At 38.3% G+C, this 26,728-nt stretch overlaps 1 protein-coding gene across 1 annotated transcript in view; it reads left to right on the forward strand.

Moving 5' to 3' along the window:
- Positions 1–26,728, forward strand: part of smurf2 (SMAD specific E3 ubiquitin protein ligase 2) — an 89,696-nt gene that overhangs the window by 49,383 nt on the left and 13,585 nt on the right. Inside the window, exons 5-12 of the mRNA XM_041817512.1 lie at positions 1,314–1,379; positions 3,738–3,822; positions 4,023–4,106; positions 7,697–7,911; positions 10,867–10,951; positions 16,822–16,980; positions 17,092–17,139; positions 25,094–25,295. Coding sequence (XP_041673446.1) covers positions 1,314–1,379; positions 3,738–3,822; positions 4,023–4,106; positions 7,697–7,911; positions 10,867–10,951; positions 16,822–16,980; positions 17,092–17,139; positions 25,094–25,295 — 944 coding nt within the window. The remainder of the gene's footprint in view (positions 1–1,313; positions 1,380–3,737; positions 3,823–4,022; positions 4,107–7,696; positions 7,912–10,866; positions 10,952–16,821; positions 16,981–17,091; positions 17,140–25,093; positions 25,296–26,728) is intronic.

Consider the following 26,728-nt stretch of genomic DNA (forward strand, 5'->3'; position numbering starts at 1 on the left):
AAGTCTTTCAACATGTCAGTCATGTCTGTCAGTCTAACCCTTGAGAAACAAAACCCACCTTTTGCTTTCATTTTTGATAGGAAAACTAGTTAGGAACAGGAAATATAGGGGGAGGGTTGGGAAAGACGTATACCAAGCAGCTCCAGTATCAGGAATAAAGCCTGCAACCAGTGCATTGAAGATAGTAGCATCCAAATATGAGTGCCTGCTCCACCAATTGAGCTAAGCAGGGCATTCTGACATAACTGGTTGCAGGGAACTCCTGTGCCCTGTTCATACTGCGAAATTATGATGGCAGTGTTTCAATATCTCAGCAATTACCAATGTATCGGTTTAATTCAGACAGTTGCTGATGGTCTTTTGCTGATGGTCCAGCGTAAAGGTCACACCTGATGTATGCAGGCAGCCTCGGTTCAAGTCTGACCTCTCTGAATAAGAAGCCCAAAAGTATATCTTTGAAAAACCTAGATTGATCGTAGGGCTGAGTGATTTGGGAAAATAATCTAATTGTGTTTTTTTCCCTCAGTATTGTGATTTGATTAGCGATTATTCCTTAAGTTCCTCAATGTATGTATTTTCCAACGAAAACAAGCAATAAATAATTCTATATCATATCCAACACAGTTCTAAAAAAAATACCTGATTGTGACGATTTTGGCTGGTATTACAAACTGAATATGAATTGTTGATAAGAAAAAATCCAGAAATTAAATCGGAGTATTTGCAGACTATTCATAAAAAATGGCACTTGAATGATTACATTATTTGTAATGCATGACATCTCTGCTGCAGAAAAAAGTTTTTAATTGGCATTTTTAAACAATTTTCAAGTTAAAGAAATATTGCACCTTCTGCAATTTGATAATTGCAGTAGGCCATATTGAGATTTAATCTAATTTTTGATTAACTGCCCAGCCCTAATTGATTGTATCATTTTATAACAGGTGATGTCAAAAAGTATAAAAAATGTTGACATGTTTTTTACAGGAATAACCTCTTACCACATCGCTGGAGAATGCCATTTATTATAGACCTCAGAGGTTGTTGAATCTTCGGGCAGACTTGTAAATGACACCTCTGCTGAGCACTTGTTGGTATTGAAACCAAAAAAAAAAAAAACACCATGTAAACTCCATAAACACGTGGCAAGTTGCTCATTTATTTGTACAGTTTTAACAATTTTTCCTCCCTTTGGCTTGGAGCAGCTTTTACTTGGAAATGTGTTGAAGGTCTGATTCTTGACAAATTCTCTGTCATCCTTGGTTTCATTTTGACTTTGTCTCACAATGTCTCCCCTCCTCTTTTCTCCACAGACCAGAGACTAGACTTGAACAAGCTGAGTCCCAATGACAGTGACACAGTTAGAGGACAGATAGTGGGTGAGTACTCATGAACATGCAAATAAGCATTTTGATGCACAGAAATAGCAGCGTGAATCTGTATATGAGGGAGCAACAGGCTTTAAGCTATTAAAGTGAGGAGTACGTCATCTTTAAATGGACTGCTGTGTTGAGAGAAAGAGCTGTAACGTCTGTTAACTAATACTAAGCTTCATCAATATTAGACAGAATAAACTAGGGCAGAACAATGAGAAAACAGATCATTTCAATTCTTTATTGTCGGGAATTATCACTTCTTTGTCACTTGTTTTGATAAAGAAAAACATACATAAAAAAACAAAGCTGAGGATTTTTGTAAACCATCTGAAAAAAATGATACTTGAATTTTTGCGCTATGTGCATAAAATCTCTCCTGATGCAAGAATGGATATATTAAACTGGTATTTTAACACATTTCAAGTTAAAGAAATATTGCAACTTCTGTGATTTGAAAATTGCAGCAGGCTATATTGTGATTTAATCTAATTTGCAATGAATTGCCTAGCCCTAGTCATAATGATTCACTTTGAATTTTACAAAAGAAGAAGGTTGTTTGCTGGCATTTTAAGGTAAAGACATCTTCTTAGTATTATTTTTAGGAATTTGCTTAAAAATATCCTGTCATGTATGTTAATTTCATATGCAGTGTTCCTCCAGCTTCTTAAAAGGTCCCTAAAAAAATATAAATTTGGCTTAGATAAGATTAAGTACATTAAATGCCTTAGACTTATTTTACTTTTAAATAGTTTCTGTTGTTCAGAATTCTTTGTAGACACAATTTTTATCACAGAAACCTTCCTAGAATGTATCACTTTGTTCAGTCTTCTAGAAGAAAATAATTTCTGTCCTCCAGTACTTCAATTTAGTATCCTTGCTGGGGTTCTATTTATATAGCGCTTTTAAAAACAAGAGTTTACAAAGTCCCTTGATATGTTTAAAATCAGAGGAAAGCAGCAGAGCCTAGACAACAAAACAATATGAGGAACCCAAACATCAATAGAACAGTAAAAGAACCTAAACAACCAACATATTTAACCCAAACAACATAGGAACCCAGACATCATAAGAATGTACACATCAGACATCAAAAGAACCAAGACATAATAGGTTTAGACATGTAATTTGGAAACTTTATGGTTGCACACGCTAAACAACATGTCTAAATTTACATTTGTTATGCAGTGTATATTAGGTTGAATATGTTTGTTATTTCTAGCAAGCAGATGCACATGTTTATATTATAAAAAAAAATCTTTAGAATATTCTGTTTTGCTCTTATGTTGTGACATATACCTGTGCTAGAGACGGTCTCTTTCTCCAACTTTAGTATGTCACAGGCTCTAGGTTGAAGCTACAGATATTTTTCATTATTTTGCTCAAATTGCTTAGGCAGCATGCTGATATCTGCTTTCAGTATTTGGGATTTAGTCCAAGGCTTGATGCTGCACCAGTAAGAAAAAAGTCTACACGCACATCCAAACCTAGGTGGGCAGGTGCTGAGCCGAAAAGGAGACTGACAGAGAACAAAAAGACGTCTCGCACACTGCAGGGCTCCAAAAATATAATTATTTGTTGCACCAACGTGACGTTTCAAGCAGAGTAGCTCTTCATCAGACTAAAGTGACAAGTGCAAAGCGCTTCATTATATACAGGTGAAGGTAATCACATTGATGCTGCACCAGAACATTTGCCACAACTACCACAATATTTCTTCATCAGGCTTGTTGCACCTGGTTGAAAATGTACCCCATGTCAGCCCCTCTCTCCATGCACTACCTTTCTTAAACTTCCACAAAAAATGCCTGAAATTAATCTTTAAAGTTCTTTATTTGAATTGCCCATAAATCCCTCTAAGCATTGAGGTCCACATACAAAATTGTGCAAGTTTCCAACTGTTTTCTTTCTGCACAATACATTTACGACAATTCTTGCTCCATTACTCTTTCCACGTTGTTCTGATTTTCAGGAGTGTTTACATGACTTTTCCCAGCCATAAACTGATTTTTCTGATTATTGCATCACCACATGAATGCATGGTAAGCGTGTAAATGTGAAATATGTTCAGCTGTATTCTGCCATGTGTTGCCTGTTCTAGTGCCTCAAAAGCTGTCCAATATATCACGTAAATCATATAAAATTCAGGGTTAGATTTCACAACACCACACCCTCAGTACAGAAGGAAAAAATAAAGAGGAAGAAAATACAACCTCCCTTTGAGTCGACCCTCCAGGACCCTATTCCTGTTACTCATAAAGATATACCGCTCCGTCTTTATGCTTGGATGAAATATCTGTGGCTGCTCTGTAATGTGCTGTCAAGTAATCCCAGTGTGCATCTGTGTGCCATGTGTTTGTGCAGTGAGCCTGCAGTCGAGGGACCGGATAGGCACAGGAGGCCCTGTGGTGGACTGCAGCCGACTGTTTGACAATGATCTTCCAGATGGGTGAGTGACTTTAGGGAAATCTCTTATCATCTCTGGAGGAGTGCTTTTAGAGGCCGCAGCAAATCCTTGACAATAAATGCTTCAAGCACAGCGTTAAAGATATACAAAACATGATACATGCATGTGGTAAGACAGAGCAGGGCTAGATGATTCTGCAGCGGTTTAACCCTCTAACTGCATCTTTGTGTGTCTGTGACCAGCTGGGAGGAAAGGAGGACCGCGTCTGGACGAATCCAGTACTTGAACCACATCACACGCACCACACAGTGGGAGAGGCCGACCAGGTGAGTAGACTCACACTGCCCACAGAAACTCAAACCCAGACCCCTAAATCACAGTGCAGCAGGCCAATGGGAGACCTCGTCTCTGACCTCAGTGCAAATAGGGGGAAGTCTGTCTGAAACTGGAGTCGTCTTCTTTAAAAAAACACAAGAGAAAGCGTGTCAGACTGTCTGATCCAGACAGACTCTAATGATGTGGAAGAGTCACAGAGCTTACAAAAGCTGAAAATAGAGGCATGTCTTCACCCCTCAGTCTCTTTGTTTTTGTACTAGTTTCTTTTTTTTTCTTTATCACTCAGCTCTCACAAAGCAGGACCTCACACAGCCTCGTGTTTGATAGAGCTGCCTGGAATAGATTTTCTGCTTTAAGCACTTAAAGACTTCCTGAATGCTTCTCATTGATTTTCTGCTGTGTGATTGTATAGATGACTCCCTACTTTCTTTACTCCCTTAAGCCACTTTCACACATAAACTCCTGATAATTTCTAGACAATTCCAGGAAAATAGTCTTAAAAGGTTCCAGAATTGCCTTTAATATGTGCACCTCACCACAGAAAATCCTCATTCTGCATACTCTTGACTTGAAATAGGTGATTTCATGAAGGTGTGTGCAGAGGGAGTGTTCAGTAACTCTCAATGTGTGTTTATATCACTACAAGTAGGGATGCAACATTAATGGTATGATTTTAGCTTAAGAGATAATCACAGTTTCATGATTAGCAGGATAGTTTTACAAAAATTGTTTTATTACATTATTAATTGATCAAATCAGAAGAAAAAAATTAGAATTTGTGATCTATTGTGTGAAGATGGCTTTTATAAAAGAAATAACACTGTAATTTAATAATAATGTTAAAAAACGACAATTGAATGAAAGGGAAATAAATAAAACAAGTCAAGATGAACTTATGATGAGACTCGCATCAACTTTTGATTGATTTTCAACATTTGAAATACATTTTCCCTGCTTAATACACATCAAACATTAATCTAATGCACCACAGGTTTCCCTTGATTGTCTCAAAGCATGGTTAACCCTTAGAACTCACGCAGCATGGATCCCCTTTATAAATTGCTTGGTAACTTTTGAACCGTAAGTCATAGGCACTAACTTGTTTTTCCTGTGAAAGCGCTCTTTTGTGCCTTTCTAAATATGTTGCATGCATTCGTAGCTCTTACAGAACATTTTCTAGTGAGCCCGGAGCTTGGTTGGCTTCCCAAGGTCTCTGAGGACTGTGTTGTCGTATACAACAAGAAGTAACAGTTTAGAAAAATGTTAATAACTTTTGAACCTTAAGTCATAGACTCTTACTCTCTTTTTCCTCTGAAAGCTGACTATTTTGCCGTTGATTTGCTACCCTTGATGTCTCCGTAGCCCTTAAGGACACTGTTCTAGTCAGCCCGGAACTTCAGTGACTTTTCAGGGTCTTTAAAGATTAAATCCACAGCGTAAGATCCAATAATTAGCATCTTTTTGTCCATTATTAATCCATTTTGGATCATGTACGTTAGCTTTCTTCGGTAAGTAGCACCATATTTGTTGAGGGAAATGTTACGTGCTATACATTGTGGGAGAGGCTGTCCTATAATAGCAAGATGTGATGAAATGCTTAAAAGGGCATGGACTTTTTTGTATGTATGTAAATATTTTTGAAAACGTTTAGTCACAGAGTATTTATTTTTTCATGGTTTGTCCCCAAGAAACGGGAGAACAAATCTGTGAAAAGAAAAGGCTTAGTCACTATTGTTTACTGTGTGTAATCAATAAAAATCTTTGAGTTTCAGATTCTGATTAGTTTTATCGTTTTGTCTTTAGTCCTCTAACTTTTCAAAATTCGAGTGACATTACTGTAGTAGATATATTCTTAAAGCCCAGGTTGTCCTGAAAAAAGGATGTTTTGAGCTTGACTGTGCACCACAGGGTTGATGTTTTACAAACTTTTTATGACAAAAAGACCAGACGAGACATGATAGTAAAAAAGGTAGCTGTGAGCTCCAAGGGTTAGTTGTGGAACCAGGTAACCACTTCATCCCTGACTATGACATGTATCAGGACGTTTAAATCAGCTTATGCTAAATTTGTGTAGACTTTTTTACAAAGGGATTGTCAGGAAAAATCTGCTTAAAGTCTGAGTTGATGGATTCAGACATTTTCCTTCACGCATTTAGCTCAGAAGCATAATTTAGGGAAATTTTGTAGGAGTGTAGTGCATGTATGAAATTTACTTTTTTTTCCTTAAAATGGCAGGGCAATGCATTTCCTCCTCCACTCTCTCTCAACATAACCTTGGTTTCTTTTCAGCTGCTCTATCAAATAAAAGCCCATAATTAATCAAAAAATAGTTCTATTTACATGTGCATTGTTTTTTCTACTTGATCAAAATTATCTGATTGGAGTTGCAAATTTACTCAGACACCTAAAAAAAGAGAAACAATTAAGAATTGCCTAATAAAGCACTTATATAGAAATTAAACTTATTTGATTGGAAGAGTTCTCCCAGACATAGCAGAGGAAGAAGCTGTTCCTTTTGACTGTGATGTAAACATACACTGCCACTGCACACCTACTATATATTTCCCCCTTGTTTCATCACTGTCCACAGAGAATATGCTCTCCTCCTTTCTTGCAACATCAGCTTCAGATTTCTGTCGATAGGATTGTGAAATTTGGCAGGCATGTGCACAATGCCAGGACTTAAAAAGGCCTCTTGGACCCATATTGCCAAACAAACAGGAAATTTGGATATATCCAGTCTTCATTCTGGGATTAACTATTCCTACAAAACAAATAAAAATCATTGTAAAATGTTGTTTAGAGCTAGAAAAGACATCTAGAAAAAAATGTTTTCAGATCATATATAAAACTTAAAATCTGTGGCTTTGGCGGCTCTTCTACATTTGATATCCCGCCATGCAACAGAAAGTTACTCTACAGTAAGTCAAACAAAACTTAACTCCTTCAAACTGTACTCGTGAGATAACAGACCACCTTTTAACATATCTGTATGCAAAAATGAAATGTATCATAGTACCAACTATTTGTAACACCCATTAAGACCTGCACAACAAGATAAAGTTGGTTATTCTGGCATTTATACACTATTCTCTCACTTCATGTTGAGGGGATGCGATGGTGCCTTTGGTGCAGCTTGCAGCCCTAGTTTTATCTTATTTGCAAAATCAACCAGCTACCTATAAACCACCAAGATGTTTGAATGTGTCGAGTTTTCTTCAGGACTATAATAATAAAAATTCATGTGTGTACCCCATACGACTTGTGCAGGGTGCACATGTGTAGTAAGAACATCGTTACCCTGACACGGAAGAAACAACTGCGTTTACATTAATTTTTACCAGCAAATCAAATGGCATACATTAAAGAATGAAATCAGCTCATTCTGATTGGCTGGCTAGGATGAGTCTCCTTTAATATAGCTGTTTTCATGAAGTGTTTTCATTCTGATATGGCAGTTATTTTGATCATTGGTGGTTCCGTTGGTGTTTTATAGCAATTGATCCACTAATGCTTTTTTTTTTATCTTTTGCCTTTACTCATATTCACCATCACTCCTCTCCCTTGTTGCTTTTCCTAGGCCTGCATCGGAGTACTCCAGCCCTGGCCGACCTCTCAGCTGCATTGTGGATGAAAACACGCCTATCAGCACGAATGGAGCCACACCCACCACAGCATTACCCCCCACCGAAGGTGACCAGCGTGCCCAGGAGAGACGGGTTCGATCTCAGAGGCATCGAAACTACATGAGCAGGACCCACCTGCACACGCCCCCTGACCTACCCGAGGGATATGGTCAGTTTCTATCATGATTAATTGCACTCTGTCTTGCAGCCTCTCTTACAAGCCTCCTTTAAATGAAAAACAATAGTGTGGTGTTTTATATTATGGAACACACTGGCAGATATTCTCATTCTCTTAACAGAGAGGCAGATATTTAATTATTTCAGAGTATGCTGGTGGATAAAAATCCTTTGTTTAATCCGTCTCTACTTCCACTCTGAACCGTGTCAACATTGTAATGCTGTTGTGTTAATTACTTCCACCTCTGCCCTCCTCCCTGCTAAAGACTGGGCTCAGTATCCCAGCTAATCTGTGTCCTCATTCAGTCCAGCTCTGCTTTGCTCCGATGACGTTGCAGCTCAGCACAAGGAGCCTGAGATACTGGCTCCATTTTACACAATCTAATTGAATTGATCTAGCTGTTAAGGGCTGGCGGCAGCCGTTTACTCCCCCCATCCTCTGTTCTCTGTTCTGCACACAGTCAAACAATCGGATGCATTCATGTAAAAGCAAACACACACACAAGCTGTGATCCCCCACACAGCCCAAGGGAGGGTTTTTATCATCACACTCAAATCTTCAGCAGGATTTTGGGAGCCAGAGCAATAAAAGCATATCACAACTTAGCTCTCTGTGGTTCTGATTAGGAAGCTCCTAACCTCTTTTCATATCTTCCTCTTGCTCTGTCCTTAATATCTTGTTTTTAGTAACTTTTTTTACGTTTTATATCTTTAATAGTCTGCAAAAACAAGCAGAAAACAAACAGAATAGAGCAACTCATGCAAAAAATCATAGAAAATATGTTTACCATAAAGGAGTGGGCATGATTTGTGCAAGACGACCATAATTTTTAAGGATACATTTATTGAGATTTATTCTAAAGGCTTAATTTTATTTTATGCTTTATTTTGTTGGGACAATGAAGAGTCAGAAACTTGGGAGAGGGTTCACATGAACTATGTGCGACATCAGTATGGAAAGTATTAAGTGTGCAAGTTGTGCAGAATTAGCTTTTCCAACCAAGTGTGTAAAATACTAGATAGACTATTTCATATATCCATAGCATGGATATATTTGACATTAATGTGGGAAAGCTCCCATAGAAACCGTTTTGGAAGTGCGGGACTTTTCAAAACATTTTATCTGTCAAATTTGTCACAGGCTAATCAGAGTGAAAAGACTAAATGAGGTTGGACGCATGTTCAGCACTGCTATAGCTATCAGCAATGAAGCATGATGTGGATAAAATGTATGTTAAGGCCAGTTGGGAGAAGTGCAACGTCTTCTCCACCATGAGGATCTTACAGAGTGGCTCTTTGTGCTTGTTTTAATAAAGAAATGTGGTTCAGTTCTGACAAAACTGTTATACTAAAGCTACTTTCTAGCTCAGAGCCACACTAAGCTGAAACTGGCCGCTATCAGCTCTCAGTAGAACTAAAACCCCACCCATAGCTACCACCTCGTTCTCCTCTGATTGACCAGACTGCATTCGGTGTAGGGGCAGAGGGGCAGATCCATTTGCTCTTCAAAGTTATGCAAATGCATTCAATATAATTTTGAAAATGCAAAAACAGGCCAAAATACTTTATTGTGATTAGAAATCTGTGCAGAAGAGATGCATATTGGTGATTTAGATTCATCAAAATAAAGGAAAGGAAAGAAAAATAATGTTTGGGACTTAAAATGTAAGTAGTTTTACAGTTAACATGTTTTAATGCAACTGTCCGTAGTCATGTTCCTAATTGAAACTAATCAAGAGCCCACAGTTTTAAGTGATAACATTTGCAACATTAACTGAAACACAGGTCTTTGTTTTTCTTAATAAAAAGGTTAAAGGAAAAGGAAGAGTATGTTTTTCATTAAAAAAGAAGCCACAGAAACCTTTCAACTATGTAAATTTGGTGTCAAATATTGTCTGATATTTATTTGAGGTTCCTGAATCAAATTAAATTGTAACCGTATCGTGGCAGGTTTTGTGAAATATCGTAAATAATATAGTTTTGTCCTAAGAATCAGTATATTGTTGTATCGTAATGAAATTGGTGATTTATTCCCCTTCTCTGTAAATGACCCATGTGAACTGATCCATTGATCCCGGTGCCCTAGCAGGGATTTTTTTTTTTTTTTTAACAATATTTACCGAGTTAGGATGCTGGTTTAACTCAGTTGAAAGAGCAGGTGTCCTGTCTACAGAGGCTAGATTCGACTGTCGAATTCTGGGGCTTTTTGGTACGTCATACCCCCTTGTGTCTCTTCACATATCTCAAAATTAGTCCTATCAAGTAAAGGCAAAAGCCAAAAAATAATCTAAGGAACTGTACCGAGTCCATCAGCTTCCTGACATATCACTGTTGCTCACTTTGGACAGATTCTTGCTAAAGCTGTCCAGATTTTCCTTCATCTCTGCCCTGTCTTTTCTTATTCTCAGGCAGTCCCCATAAAATCTGTCATCATGTCTGACTCCGCGTGTGAGCACACAGGCCTCAAAAGTGACAAGTTTATATCATGCCCTGGTTGTGTGTATGTGGGTTTAAAAGGTTACGTGTGTACATGCATGTAAAAGCGTGAGGCTGGTCCAAAGGGATGCAGAGATCTCTCTGGCAGCCTCTCTGTGGAAATATCTCTGTCAGACTTTGATGAATGAGCTCACCAGCTCAGAAGTCAGACAGCCTCGTCTCTCTTTTGCTTTCCTCTCCAATGTTCCTCACCCTGTCTCTCCCCTCCCCTCCCCTCTCCTCCTGGCTGTCTTTTGGGATCTTTACGGACTCAGTCAGTCCTTTTATCTCCGTCCGTGTGATCTCTCTCTTAAGCAGACAGATTATAGGCGAAAGCTGTCTGCTTGTGGCACATGACTGAAGCTCAGTTTCATTTTCCATATATAGTTTGACATTTGACATGCTGTTTATGATAAATCTGATGGTATAACAAAGGATCTCAAACCTTTTATCTTTTTCTTTGGTCCTACAGAGCAGAGGACCACGCAGCAAGGCCAGGTGTACTTTCTCCACACTCAGACAGGTGTCAGCACGTGGCATGATCCCAGAGTACCAAGGTTGGTCAACAAACCTCTTCTCCTGATTTTCAACATCAGGGCTTAAATAGGCAACCAATTGCAAAACGTGTCTGTTTGACCTCAAACAGACATGCTGTATGTTAACTGTTTAAGGGAGTAACATTTTAAGTTAATTGCATGTTCAGATGCTGTAAAATCTGGTGTATACCCTGCACTTGTTATTCCTATTTTTCGTCTAAAAAGTTGGCAACAGCTTATATACTAGGGGCAATTTATATACCAGTATAAAGTGCAAGAAATGCAACATAATTACCAAAAGTGAATGCAGCTGCCACTGTCGCAAGCTGCACAAAACCTTGCACAACTGAAAATTCACTGTGTATTGCAAACAGCTGCTTCACTGTTTAGAACATGCTGGAATACAAACCGACACAAAACAGACCTGCAAGGATTGGTTATCCCTTGAATGTTTTTCTTATTTGTCAGATCATAATCCCTCATTTAAAGAAAACGGGAGTATAGCAACAAGTGACGAGAGGTAGAGAGGAGTGCAACTTTAAGGCAATGAGGCTTTCTCAAAACAATCACTTGTTTGAAAAGAGCAACAGAGCTGCAAAATTCTGAAAAACAGACTGCTGCTTTTATACCAAGGCAGTTTTTATTCCAAATTTGGGATGCTTGTAATAGATAATTAAATTGTATTTGGATACAAAATTCTAATTACAGACACCATGCTGAGAGCATAGCAATCCAGAATGAGGAGGAAGTATTTAAGCAATGATCTCTCATTTTCCACTTTTGAAAAATATGAGAATACCTAAAATAACAATTAAAAACTTATTTTTGTACCCTTTAAACCAAGCAGCTATAAGATGTTTCTTCAGCTATGAAACATCATCCCAACAAAAAAAACAGACCTACTGAAAAGAAATAAAACTTGTAAAGATACATTTCATAAATACTTGTTAAACATAAATATAAAGATCTTTACATGAATTGACATATATATTAAATTTCTGTTGTGATTACTAAGGTTGTTATGGGAGAGACAATCTATCCCAAGAGCCTGTTGTAGAGCAGTGGGAGTCCTGATTCCTAAGGAGAAGGAGTCCTCTAATCTAAACCAGTTTTGAACCATTTCACTCTGAAATGTAGAGGAAAGGGTTTTCTTTTGTATTGTGGCACAGAAGCTAGCTGTTTATTTTGAAAGAAATAGTTTAATATACCAAGCTGTGCAGAAAGCAGGGATCGCAGGTTTTGCAGGGTGCAAATGACAACCCTGGCAAAGTGCTGGCTCTTCACTGCCCATCGGTCTGCACTGTTGACTGGTGGATACGAATAGCAAGGATTTCATTGGGTTTAGGGGCCTCTTTGCTGAGCCCCTGTCCTTTCTGTAGGGCACAAGTATCTTGTGTTTGCCTCAAATCTAGTACTTATAAATATATACTGAGCACTTCACACAAGTCTGGATTAGGGCTGGGCAGTTAATTGAAAATTAGCTTAAATTGCAACATGGCCTGCTGCAATTTTCAAATCACAGAAGGTCCAATACTTCTTTAACCTGAAATTTGTGTCAAAATGGCGGTTTAAAACCATCATCCACAGGCATTTTTTTAGAATAGTCTACAAAAATCCTACTTTGTTGTATGTTTTTCTTATTAAATATGACCCTTTCATCCATCAATTCCTATCCAATTTGCAGTATGAGACAAAATCATCACAATCAGGTATTTTCAAAAATTTTCAGCTTTAGTTTTATCAAATATTGTGTTGGTTATAATATAGAATGATTTATTGCTTGTATTTGTTGGTATAAAAATAAACATAATATAAGGAACTTAAGAAATAATCTCACATCAAATCCCAATTGCAATACTGGGGAAAAAATTGCAATTAGATTGTTTTCCCAAATTGTTCAAACAAGGTGTGGATTGAAGAGTAATGTCAGTAATTTAAGAAATAAATCTAAATTTCACCACGTTCTTCTCCCATATTCTGTCCTGTTGTAGTTATGTTCCCTGTGATAGTCACTTATTCTCGGGGTTAGAAAAATATAACTAGCTCTCAGTTGTATAGAGTACAAAAATTAACTGAATCAGCACTCCAGTAGTGAAAATGTTTATCATCCTTGCCCTCATGGTATCAAAGCTGACCTGCTAGCAAATGAGGAATAAGAGATCACCTATTGTCTGATTTTACTGATTTTTACTTAGGCTTACTTATCGATTAATCATGTTGATCAAGTTCAACATAACCAGGTGTGCACTGCATGTTCATCTCATTATATTTATCAAAGTACTTATAAACAAGAATTAGTTTTCCTGTATAATGGTAATCCTTCTTCCATGTAAGCACCAAAAAGTGCAACAAAAAACAGAATTATCAGATGTTTAGTTAAGAATTCAATATTACATGTGCCTACATATCTGACATTACATTTAGCCTGTGTCATGGCATCTGTCAGTCCTGGTCCTCTTGTAGTTTTCTGAAACCTGCAGCTGATTATAAGCCTGACGTGCTGTGAGAAGTCCATTGTTACGGGGCTCACAGAGCGATTTGGTCCTTTGGATAGAGAGCTGAAAGGCTCTCGCTGTGGGACACATGGCTGGCAGCGCACACATCTTAATCAACCATAGCACAAAGTCTCAGTCAGGCACGTGTGTCTTATTGATTATCATACTTCAGAAGCAACACACATGAGCACAGACTTCAGTGCACTCCAGACGATATCAATAAAACATGACTGATGCTATAATACCTGACTCCTGCTGCCTGCATTTTATCAGTACATGAGTGATAGATGATGGTTTTATTACTCTTGATAGGACACCATTGGTCACGCCACACCTTATTGCTTCAACGTTAGCAGGCTGCTCAGCTGCCAAGCTCTCATTACTGGCAAAGCTCTAGTTCCCCATGGGCTTGGATCATACAGAACAGTGAAGTGAGTGATAGAATAGCATGCATCTATATCATCCAAACCTTTTAACTATGCTGAGTCCAGCTTCTGCAGGGCAGTAAGTTATGATGTCTAAATCTATGGCTTTCATCATTTTTGGTTTCACTCATGTGGAACAGAAAAGTCAAAAGCAGAATGGCTGGCTTTCTGTAATTCCTGAACCTTTTAATCTACATTAAATCCAGCTGAAGGGTTTACAGGGCAGCAATTAATCTGTAAAAAGGAGGTAAGGTTGTCACAATACTAGAAATTTCATTATGATTGTAATGAATAATTAGACAATATAAATACTTGTTAAGATACTACAGCAACAATAAAACAGAACAGATTTAGGCTGAAATTATGATTAGGATTGGGCATTATCCATTGTTTAATTCAGCTAGACTAGTGATGCAGGATATTGAATTTTTGCTGGTATCCTATATGCCAGTATTTACCAATATCATGCCTGAAACTTCACAGGTTTATTCATAAATACTCAATGCTTACAGTCGTTATGGCTTGACATGTACTGCCAGTATCTCAGTTGTAAATATGTTCAGATCCGCCAGTACAGATAATTAACATTTAAAGCAAATATCTGCCACATGGATTACATGTGGGCAATATCATGCATCCCTGCCTTTCTACAGTACACAGTAATACCATCATGTGTTTTAAAAACCACATTATACAAGAAGAAGATCCAACCAAGCACTTGCTGGCATTTGCAAGCACAGTAAAAAGAGTGCATGCCTCTGCAGGCATTTCATTCAGTCCTTTTACAATTCAAATTCAATTTCAATTTGCTTTATTGGCATGAACGGATCAGTTACTGCCAAAGCAATGTAAAAAATAAAAATGCATTAAATATTTACACATAATATAAATCTGCATGTTAAATAATTCCACAAATAATCAAAGTATAATGAAATAAATCTGATTAATTAGATAAAACAATAAGACTAAAAAAATAATAGAATTAAAAAAAAAAATAATAGAATTAAAGAAATTGAACAAAAAAGAAAAAAAAAAGAAAATTCAGTGTGTTTGTTGGTAAAAAGACTGATTGGTTGTCCCTGATGCACATAAAGGGTTTAAGTCTTAAAAATAGACAGTATGAATGTTGATTGCAATGGCTCTGGAAGTGATTTATAGTTGCAGCACTGTTTTAGCACTTCACAGGTAAGCTGAGTTACTTCAAGAGAGTATGAAACACAATTGTATTCCTTTCTCTGTGCGTAATGGTGCATAAACAACCTCTATTCCTCCCTCATTCAAAGGAAATATGTCAAATAGTAATCCCAAACTGAAAGGACCAAGGAATGCAAGTTAATGTTTTGTATGCTTTTAAAGTGATTAAGTTGGCCATAGATGTTTGTTTTCACATTGCACTACAGTGACACACTACGTCTGGCCATGAGTTCAGGGTAAGAAAAGCTTCTAAAAAATTATACTACTTTAGCCCCCAAAATAACCAACAAGTACTGACTTACTTCATCTACATATCCCTTAAAAAAGGGGTAATATAAATGTTAATCAAAGACGTTTGATGGTATTTATTGTGCCTGATGTTGCTGTTGCATTACACAGCTGGTGATTAGTGATAACAACAAACTACAGGCCATTTCTCATCGCATATTATTCATACTCTAGAGCCCTGGTTCTCACATAATGTGGCGAGGCACACTGGTGTGCCTTGTGGCAAGCTGAGGTGTGTCTTGGGAATTTGTACAGCCATGCATGAATACAATGACTATACAAATATCGAAAAACAACCTCTAAGAAAACTAACATTTTCTGTAGTATTTCTGGTGTTTCTTACTGCCTGTTTTTTAGATAATTTGGTGTAAAAATGACTTTTAACAAGCAAAAAGTTTTGGATTTGCTAGAGTGGATTGCTTTGCACAAGAGTTGTGAATAAGGCTGATATGGCTGAAAAATATGCTGCAAAAATGTACATTTTAGCACATATTTGTGCAATTCAGTTGTTCCCAAATGGTATAATGTTGGAGAATTAAACAACCATGCATTCTTGCTACAACTTTACACCAACTAAAAATACTGTAAGAAATTTAAAGTGGTGATTTTGCATGGATATGAGGTTGGTGTGCCTTGAGTTTTTGGTGTGATCTCTGGTGTGCAGTGGGCAAAAAACATTTGAAAATCCCTGCTCTAGAGCAGCGGTTCTCAACTGGTTGAGTCACAGGACCAACTACCAACTCCTTAGAGAAAGTTGCGACCCAAATTTTTGAGATTTACTGGTTAATCAGATATATTTAATAAAAAATATTAGAGCTTGGGCCTAAGAATGTAAAAAAAATGTTAACCAAAAAAATGAAACAGGACAGAATGTGCAAGTTTTAGTCTTATTGAAAATTTGGCATTGTTTCCCAGGCACACGTCTGCAACCCACTGGGGTTCAGAACCACTGCTCTAGAGTGAGATTAATGGCTTCAGCAAATAAACTTAACGGATCTACTCGCCAACATGAAAAGTAGTAGTTATACATTTCCTCATCCATGTCTCCTATTGGCTGAACAAGCATGAAAAAATTCTCCTGCTCTGCCTCTCCTGATTCAGCAGCTTTCTCCAATGTCTCTTTTTCATCTTTGCAGTAATCGTTGTAAGTCAACTGCAGCTTAATATTTATCAACTCCAAAAGTATAAATTCTGTCCCATTCACAATGTTTTACTGTATACAAACAAGCAGAGATATAACATGATAGGACCCGGTTACTGGGAATATAACAAGCATACAACACAGACTGCAGCTAGGTGGAGTATTGCAGAGCGTCGAAGACACATCAACCCACAATTACGTAATGCTCATAAGGAGTTATCTCACTTTCAGGATTCTCTACAGTAGTCCGGCTTTACTGTGTTTTATGTTGTGCTTCATCTTCATTCTCCCACCCTTTATTATTTCAGTATGATGCAGACTAATGCTTTATTTTTTGTGACATTTCAGAGATCTTAGTAATGTGAACTGTGAGGAGCTGGGTCCTTTACCTCCTGGATGGGAGATAAGAAACACGGCCACTGGGAGAGTTTACTTCGTCGACCACAACAACCGAACCACACAGTTCACAGACCCGCGCCTCTCCGCCAACCTGCATCTAGTCCTAAAGTGAGTACTGCTGAAACATGGAGCCAGAGAAACATGAGACAGGACATGAAAACATGATGTAAGAGCAGAGAGATTTATTTCCTCTCTCTCTGTCTTTGTTTCCGTCTGTAGTCCAAGTCCCAACGGTTCTCGAGGAGGCATCGAAACACAGAATGTCAGGTGAGATTTTGGCGTCATGCCAGCAGTCTGCTCTGCACACTCTCACTCCTCCAGACATACACAGACTTGCTCTGCCTCCTCCTCAGTCAGGGTTTTAACGTGGGATCCTGTGCCAAGGTGTGCTCACCACCTGTAGAGGTTCAACAGCTCGTATGCTAAGCAGACGTTTGTGCGCACACATACAAAAAAAAAACGTGCACAAAGTTTTTTTTTCTCTCTCACAAAAATGTAAATTCCTCTGGTCTGCAGAGGTTTTGATCATGAAGGCGTTTGAACACACAGTCCGTCACAAAGCTGGCGCAGGCCATACATCAGATTACTGAGTGGAAACCGAGGCTGCTGTCTGTGTTTGAGGAGACTCAGAATATAAACTAACTACAGGCTCTGATGATGTGTAGGAGTTGGTGCTGCAGCAAAAACATCAAGTTTTTGTTTTCATTATGGCATGATCACAATGTGATTACAATTTTTCATGTCAATTTTTAGGGCTATTGTGCAAGTTGCCAACTGGTACAGCCTAGTTTCCCAACCCAAGGATTAGAGATGCATCGACTGTGAAAATGAGGGCTGATACAGATACTCAACATAAGAATTTAGCTGCTGCTGTTGTCTTTTTCATTCCTTCCTTTGCTGCAACCCTCCTTGAAGTCCAACATTTTCTCTCATTTGCCCATGAAATCAGAACAGAGTTTGTCCAAGAGGTCATCTTTTCTGTCTAGTAAAAAATCTTTTTTTATTCAGCAGCTTTATATACCAGAAGCAGCATAAAACTCATTAGACACAACAGATAAACATTGATAACTGATCTGTTTTTGCAACTTGATTTAGCCAGTGGTTGATATTTGGAAACAGGGCCAATATCAGCCAGTACGGATGTTAAATCGATGCATTTGTGCAGCCCTACAGGAAGCCCAAAACTCTTCTGTGGTCAAAGTTGACCAGACAGCACAGCTCCTGTTTAAGAAAAAGTTCATTGTTACAGCTGAGCCTTGTGTGGGTAGGCTTGTTGCAAAATTGGATGCAGAATAGCAACAGCAGCAACCAGCCTCACAAAAACAATAAATGTCACATGGACTTTATTCATGACATATAGAGACAGAGAACCAGGCATGCTCACATTCACACTTGCAGCCAATTTGGAGTGATCAGTCAGCCTGACGAGCATGTCTTTGGTGGTGGGAAGAAGCCGGAGAACATGCAAACTCCGCACAGAAAACTCTGATCGGGAAGAAAAACAAGAAACTTCTTGCTGTGAGGCTAACCCCTGTGCCACTGTGCGGGGGTAGTTTAATCTACAGTTGTTGCTCAATTAGGTCATATTGGCTGAGTATACAAGTAATGATGGAGGATGCAGGTTTGCATCCATCACTGTAGATTGCAATATTTTCCTTTTCAGCCAGTTGCGATGGACCTTTTTTTGCAGACCTAGCTGACAAGTAAGTTAAAGCATGAGTAGGTTTACAGCTCTGTACACAGATGCAATGCCTGCTGTCCCTCTAGCTCATGATATCCGAAGGCAGATGGCAGTGCAACTTCCGCTATGCTAAGCATATATGCTCGTCGACTAACAGGCTAAGGCCTGTCCACACGGAGATGAATAAAGGAGTATACCCAAAAGTTTTTTGTCGTATAGGTGTTTCATCCACACAGAAACAGTGTTTTAGGAGGCAGTAAACACTACCTTTTGAAAGAGGTGGGAGTATGCTAGGTATGCCGTGGCTCATTGACTTGTCCAAGGAGGCTTATACATGCAGTAGCTGGAGTTCGAAAGACTGTCTCTACCACTGAGCTGCAGAAACACAAAATTATTACCGTACCTGTTCTGGATTTGTTTCTGCTGACTGCAATGTGGTTTATTTCCTTTGCTCTTTGATGCATACAGTTAGGATCTCATTTCTCTTGAGGTTGAGAAAAAGGCTCGTTGTGATACCATCCAATAAGCAACGCTTATTGGAAACCTTGCATATAACTGTTGTAGATGCCTTGTTTATTTGAAAAAATTCAAACCAGTTGCAAACTATTTTTGCCTGTAGGGAAGGCATGAAAGGGATCAGCAGATGTGATTTGGCTGGGAAGAAGATGTTGCATACATTCCTGTAAGAGCTTAAAGCTGCAAAGGACATGATGTGCAATGTAGACTGATGTTATGATCTCAGTATCTCTCAATCATTGTTGCATTCTATTCTTTCATGATCTGATATCTTAGACTTCTATATAAGGTTGTCAAAATGTTCTATTCCTTGATACATGCCACGTGTTTTAAAATCATACAATCTCCACTATTTTAACGATCGATGGTATCAAAAAGTATTAAAGCTTTGAAGATAAGGCAGATGTGTTAGAGAGGGATGAAATCCATCAGAAATTACTGGCGAACTCCCACACAACATACTGTATTTGTTCAATATAGAGTGTGCAGGAGTGTTCCTGCAATGTTTGATGCCTGAAAACAGAAAAATACCAAATACCGGGAGCTCAGGACTCTTGTTTTTGTTGCCATGGTATCACAACAGGTATGGATAGTTTTATTTTCACTAGAATCATTGAATCTGCTGGTCCATCTGTGCAGACCCATGTTTTGCTTCATACTGGTGTACTCTCCCATGTGCAGCTGTTTAAACACATACTGTGCAGGGATAGCCATAGCATTACACATTGACCTTTACTCCATGAACTTCTCTCTGCTGCTCGCTTGTTCTCTCTTTCTTTTTTTTTTTTTTTGCTTTTTTGCTCGCTTGTTCTCTATGCAGAAAAAAAGAAGGTACTTATGGATGGATCTAGGTTCTTTTTTTTTTTTTTTTTTTACCAATTTTATATGTTGAAGAAAGTGTTCAGGATTTTGGATCTGTTCTTTTTTTATCCCTGATGCTTCAAAAAGTCTTGATAAAAAGTTGCACAGCACATTTGTTTGCCAAACATGCTCAGATGTTCTAAAACCTCAAGTGCATAATTTCTCTATTATATATGTTCTGATAGCTTACGTACAAGCTAGGAGTTAGACATGTCTCTTTGAATATCACCACAGGAATCATATAGCTGTCATCTCTAAAACTAAGGCGTCGTTGGAGGAGGGCTGCCTGATGAACTGAAAAGTTAAATATATGATGTTTGATTTTGGCTCTTGTTATTCCTGAATACTTGGAGCTGGATCCGCAATTGTAGAAATATCCCTAACATGAGCCAGCCTCTGTCCTTTCTTATCACATTAACCCTGAAGTTTAATGATCCATGCTTCTTTTTAGGACAGTTTATCTTAACTAAAGCTGCAAAAAGAAGGGACTCTGGGTGACTTTTCTCTCAAGTGACAAATCTCTGGAAAAGATATCAGCCATCGTGGATTTACATCAAACATCTGCTTTTAATCAAGTCAGGGATTCTAGAAATTTTTGCGCCCTGTGTCATCATTTCACAAAAATGTTTTATACATATATATGCATTAAAGTGACAGTTTTAATCTATCCAGACACTTTAATTATTTTATCAGTATAATGGCACAGTCTTCAAGTCCCCCAAATAGGCAAAAGGTAACAGAGTCCTTCATTTCCAAGGATATGGCTGCATAACTGCTCTGTTCATTTGCATTTTAAATCACCGTGTCACTTCCCAGTAAAGCTGTCAAAATTATTGATACTTAGATTATTTGTCAAAACTGAGTGTTTTGGGAAAAAAAACAATCATTCTCAGTTATCCAATGATCAGTATTACTGGAGAATACCAGACAAGTCTACGAGAAAGGTGTGTAAAAATTGCAGTCAAACTCCGCTTGTTCAGAACTTTTCTGCTAATAAAGCTCCTCCATTTTCATGCCTAAGACATTAATATTGATTCAGTGATAGCTTGATATTTGGTGTCCTCATCTGTTTTTGCAGTATGTTGCAAGAGAGCACAGCACAATTGGAGTTCTACACACAAAGTCTTGGTGTTTTAACAGTGCATTTCTGCTATAGCTCCAAAACAAAGCTTTGCTCCCTGGCTGTTGATTCACGTTGTGTTACAGCTTTACAGGAGTGCAAGAGAGCAAAGCACAGTGGTGGCTCCACATACACAATAGTGCTGCATTTTCCTGGTGGCTCTGCTGTTCCTGTCTTACCTTAGTAACCCCTCCGTTACAAGCACCAAAACCGACACAGAGTGGGGATTACTTTTTAAAGTTTTTATGCCTCTGCAGCATTCATATTAAAGGCCAGATGTCACACAGGCAGTTGGAGTTTAGCTGTACATTGCACAAAAGCTTTGGGAAAGTTTTGACCCCTGAGTTCAAAGAAGCTCTTGCAAATCATCTCGCTTTTTGCGGTTATCTATTGAAACCTATGACGTTTTAGTTCCTAAATAACAACAGTATGACTGAAAAATATCAACTTAATCATTGTTTTTTTAATATATATTTATCTCCAGCACCAGAACGCCCAAACTAGGGTGGAGTCCCACATTAAGTGTTTCATATGTTTTTCTTTTCGGGAAATGTATGACCTTAAGCCACAGATTTGAAAAAAAAAGAAATTTAAAATCTATCTTTGATCCTCCAGGGCCCCTCCAGAAAAACTCACACTTAGGACCCATGGGACCCAAACAGGTCTCTTCAGAAAAGTGCTATAAAAATCATATATATCAATATTTTTTCCACTTTCAGATCTTGAATCTTTTAATCAGCCCCAGCTCTAATCAGAACTATAAAGTTTTTATTCATTTTTTTAGATATATTTAACATTTTTATGTCGTTTTTGTCACAACAGCACCTCCTTTTTTGACAAAAAGAAATGCAAAAAAACTCACAATTATGACCTTTAGAACCAAAACTGGTCCCTGCAGAAAAAGTGCTAAAAAATCACATGAATTAACATTTTTTCCTTTTTTAAAGCTCAAATCTTTTAATTAGCTTCAGTCCTAATCAGAACTATAAAGGTTGTATTCATTTTTTAAAATATTTGATTTATAAAAAAGGGCCTGCTTGGGTCCCGGGGCACTCAGAGGGTTAAAATATTATAACACTGCATCTTGCAGATAATCATTGTTTAGTCCCTTAGGCGTTGAAGTCTGAATGGTGAAACTTATGGTACCGAAATGTTGCAACATGCTTTTTTTTGCGTCAGACTCAAAAAGGTTGATATCCTTTGTCATTTTTTTCAAGAAACTAGGCCTGGGGATAAACTGATCTAATTGATAAATCATATTTGTGTATAATTTTGATTTATTGAAATTAAAAGTCAGATTTGCCCTTCCACTTCCTCAGCAGCTCTGTTTTGGCTTTGCCCAGTTGTATTCATAATGGATTGGTTGGAAACGACAAGTCAGAATGAAAAATATTTGGATTATTAATGCACCAGCCCACTGAGCTGATTAGAATAATTTGTGAACAAACATTATAATAGCTTTCATAATAAAGCCCAATTTACAACATAAATAATTTCAGCTATCATAAATAGGGTAATCTAGCCTGTTTCTGTGATTATTGTTCCTATTCTACCTTATTTTTCAAATGGTGCTTTTGTTTTACAGGGTAAAATCAACACAGTTTTATTCCTTATACCACTACTAAGACTATGTAGGGACAAGTTTAAAGTCTTTTACTTTAATGGAAGCTCAGTTTATTTTTGGTAGTGGGGTTGACAAAATAAAAGCAATGCTTTGTTTTGATAATTTTCTTTCCCTTTTATCACAGAGATCAATCATAGTCGGTATCCAAAGGATCAATGCATAAAACACTTAACATCAGACAGACCAGTGGGTCTCAACTGGTCAGGCATCAGGACCGACCTAGGCCTCCTTAAGAGAAATCAAAATAAAAATATTTAAATTAATTTCCTAAAAACTTTGGACACTGAATGGAAAAAAAACATATCAAACAAAGAGACAAGACAAAAAAACCCAATAACAATAATAGGAAAACCTAAGAAATGAATGTATGAATTTATGCTGTGTGCACTTAGGGTGCTGCATTTAGAATTTCAGCCACATTTTTTCCTGGCATACATTTGCAACCCACTGGAAAGAGCTTGGCGACCCACTTTTGGTGCACCAAGTCGTGTCTCAACAAAGATTTTCTTCCTGCTATTCTTCCCTTTCCGACTATAACCATCCGAACAGAAGATGTCACACTTACTCATTCATCACATTATAAGCTCTTTGGTGGTCCAGTTTAAATGGCAATCTATCAAGTGTAGTCAAAGCAAGTCTGGCCCCTTAAGAAACATATCGAAACATATCAAAGTATATTATTTTATAGCCCTGCTTCATAGATAAGTTATTCATCATATCACCAATAAAACCATCTTTAATCCACTAACTTGTCTTTGCAATGAGCAGCCTTTAGTAACCTTAGTCAGTGCTGTGCTCTTCAGTGCAGCGCTGGAAAGAGAAGAGAGAAATATGGGTCATGTTTGTCTGCAGCCACGAGAACAACAGAGACAGAGCAGGAATGTTTGATTTATGGGTCAAAGTGCGGGAAAAGATGCTGCATGCCTCCTCTCTCCTAACATCTCTCCCACCCTCTGAGTTGTCTGAACTGTTTGGGTGCTGTCGGGGAGAGTGCCCTTCCTGCCCCCTCCCCTCCCTCTGAGTCTAGTCTGCAGGAAATAAAAGGATTCAGGAGGAGGTCTCCAGTGTCCTTTGGGGCCCTGTGGCTTTCTGGGATAGCAGGAAGTGATTGAAAAGCCAAACAGGATTCTGCTGGGCAGACACCAGAAACCAAAGTCAGAGGAGTTGTCATTGTGGTGGAGGAGAATGTAAGCCTTAGGGTGGATACCGGACAGTAGCAGTTTTTATATAGGCAACTTTTAAAGCTTTTTAGGCTCGAATATATTAACAAACAAAAATATCTTTCATAAAAGCTCAATACATAGTACCAAGACTAACCAATGAATGTACAACAGCCAAGTCTTTTTATATGAAGAGGAAGTGCTTTTAATGGCTGAAGTTTTGAGCAGCTGTATTCTGTTTCCATTGATCAAATTACCCCATAAAAGCCATGTGGAAATGTTAATTTTAACCCTGGCATCCCTGTGTGTTAAAGCCAGCATATCCACTCTGCATTCACCCAGACAGACTGACGTGAGTGTGCTTCACCTCCCTCTGTTCTCGCCTTCAGACTCTGGTGTTTATGAGCCTGCTCAGGACCGAGCACGCCTGGAGTGCAAAAGGCCATTGTGCAAATAATCCTTCAATGCCGCTGTGGTGTGCAATGAGATGACCGACACAGCACACCGCACACACAACAGATCATTTCACCAACAACCAGAGTCTATACTCTCGAAAGTCCAGCTCTGTTGCAACTTTAAAGTAAACAAGCAAAATGTGGCTCGCTGTACTTGCTACATCCATTGTTGTAGCAGTCTTGGTCACTTTGGAGTGTGGTATATTTTGCAGGACATGTTGTTTAAATTCTTATTTTGTTGCCCCAAATGAACAAGTTGGTCCTCCACTTTGATATCAATCTTTGCATTAACTCTTAAGTGCCATGGTTGTGTTTGTTGTGCATCCTAATAGGCTATCATTCGGTTCTACATACCAATCCAGAAGGCATGCTCAGCTCTCCTCAGTGTTCCCCCACAGAGCAGGATTTCGTAAAAAGGGTCTCTCTCTCTCTTTTTGAGACCGCCAGACCTGTGAAAAGGTGACATGAAGGTGTGTTTTGGTGTTAGAGAGGTGTGCTGCCTCCTTCAATCCCTCCTCCCCCTTCGTCTGCATGTCAGTGAGGGGCCGAGCAGCTGTTAGACTTGATGTGCGGTCCAAATGACCTCAGCGTGTTTACTCCTCGTACTCAGCGGTCAGCAGAAAGAACTTCATTTCTCAGAAAGATGTTTTTGGTTTCTTGGCCCTTCTCTAGTTGTTTTTCTCCAAGTTCTTGGTAACTTCTTGTTCCTTGCTTGTAAGCTTGTTTACGTTTGCTCTTGGTTCTTCGTAAACTCAGAGTTTTTGTTGCGCTGTGGCTAACTTTTTCTGTCCTCTTCTCCTCTAGTCATCAGAACCAGTTGAAAGATCAGGCCCAGCAGGCTCTGGTGTCCCCCGCTCAGCTCCCAGAGGAGGCAGAGTGCCTCACGGTGCCCAAGTACAAGAGGGACCTCGTGCAGAAGCTCAAGATCCTCCGCCAGGAACTGTCCCAGCAGCAGCCTCAGGCCGGACACTGCCGTATCGAGGTGTCCAGAGAGGAGATCTTTGAGGTGAGGCTGCTAAGAGAAACAAATGCTGTTTATTTGATCATCCAAAACTTACAAAGAAGCCTCATGAATGGAAAAGGATGCAAAGAGAGCAAGAATGTGCATGAGACGAGATGAGTAGATCAACACCAGAAGAGAGAAATTAATTTATCAAGCACCATTTATGCACAGAGCAATTAGAAGTTCTTCACTGTAGTTAAAAAACTGCAAAAAAACACCATTAAAATAAAGCAGTGTTAGAAAAGAAGGGGCAGTCTAAACAAAAATGCATAAACTTGCATGTAACAAGTTCCTTCATCCTTATGGGATCCCTTTTTATTTATTTATTTATTTTTATTTAACTTTTATTTAACCAAGATTTATTCCCATTGAAATACAAAAATCTCTTTTACAAGGGAGTCCTGGCCAAGACAGCAGCATGATAAGTTTCACACATAAGACATTTAACAGGACATGGAACAAAGGTTACATCAATCAACAAATCAGCAGCTTCCAGCAGAAAAACATGTGCACACACTGGTCAAATGTTACCTTATTCTAGTTTTGAAATCTCCTAAACTAACACAATGCTCAAGTTTAAGATGGCCCTGTAACTCTGACCAAGACGATGGAGCACCCTTGTCAATGCTTTCTAACATTTGAAGTAAAAGTGAAACATCACAACAGGCATAAATATTATGCCTCGTTCTGGCAGTCTAAATGGACCAAGTAAAAAATTCAACCAGACTGTCAATTTCAATCATCAGTACTTTTAAACAAGATGAAAACATGAAAATATCAGCTCAAGAGTTCAAATTACAAATATGCCACCATAATCCTTAAATACTAGTATTACTTGAGTTCTTTGCAAGAAATTAAGAGATATAATTGAAATAGAAATTTTTATAGACTACATTAAAATAACCAAAAATACTCTATTCATTGCATTAACAAAGTCATGCTTAAATTGGCTTGAATTCTGTGTTTAGTTTGTTAATAAGCTTTTCTAAAATTGAAAATATTGTGTATTTTGTAATATTTTAGCCCCCAGGGGCCAAATGCTCAGTCAGGATCAAAGTTATGTGGTCTTTTGAGTTATCAGACATCAATCACTGGAAACTGGTGTATTGATATTTCAAGGTTAAACGTTCTAGAGCTGATTTAACTCCTTAAGTCTAATTTCAACTCCACTCAGAGTTAAATAGCCTTCAGTGTTGGAGTTATTCGACAGTGTTGATCCATTCACTGATAATGCTGCTCTGTGGAGAGTAGGGATGTGTATGGTTAATTGGTTAAAAAAACTGTTTAATTCGTTTATCAACTTAGCTGGTGCAGGATTTATGAGTTGGTTGAACTAATTACCTACCATTTTTTATAAACACTGGCTTGAAATCCCAGTCTGTCGTGCTCTTTTAAACTGTAATGTTTTATGAATGAGCTTTCATAGCCTGCTTGCA

This window comes from Cheilinus undulatus, linkage group 21 (genome assembly GCF_018320785.1).
Source record: "Cheilinus undulatus linkage group 21, ASM1832078v1, whole genome shotgun sequence".
Taxonomy (NCBI): Eukaryota; Metazoa; Chordata; class Actinopteri; order Labriformes; family Labridae; genus Cheilinus; species Cheilinus undulatus.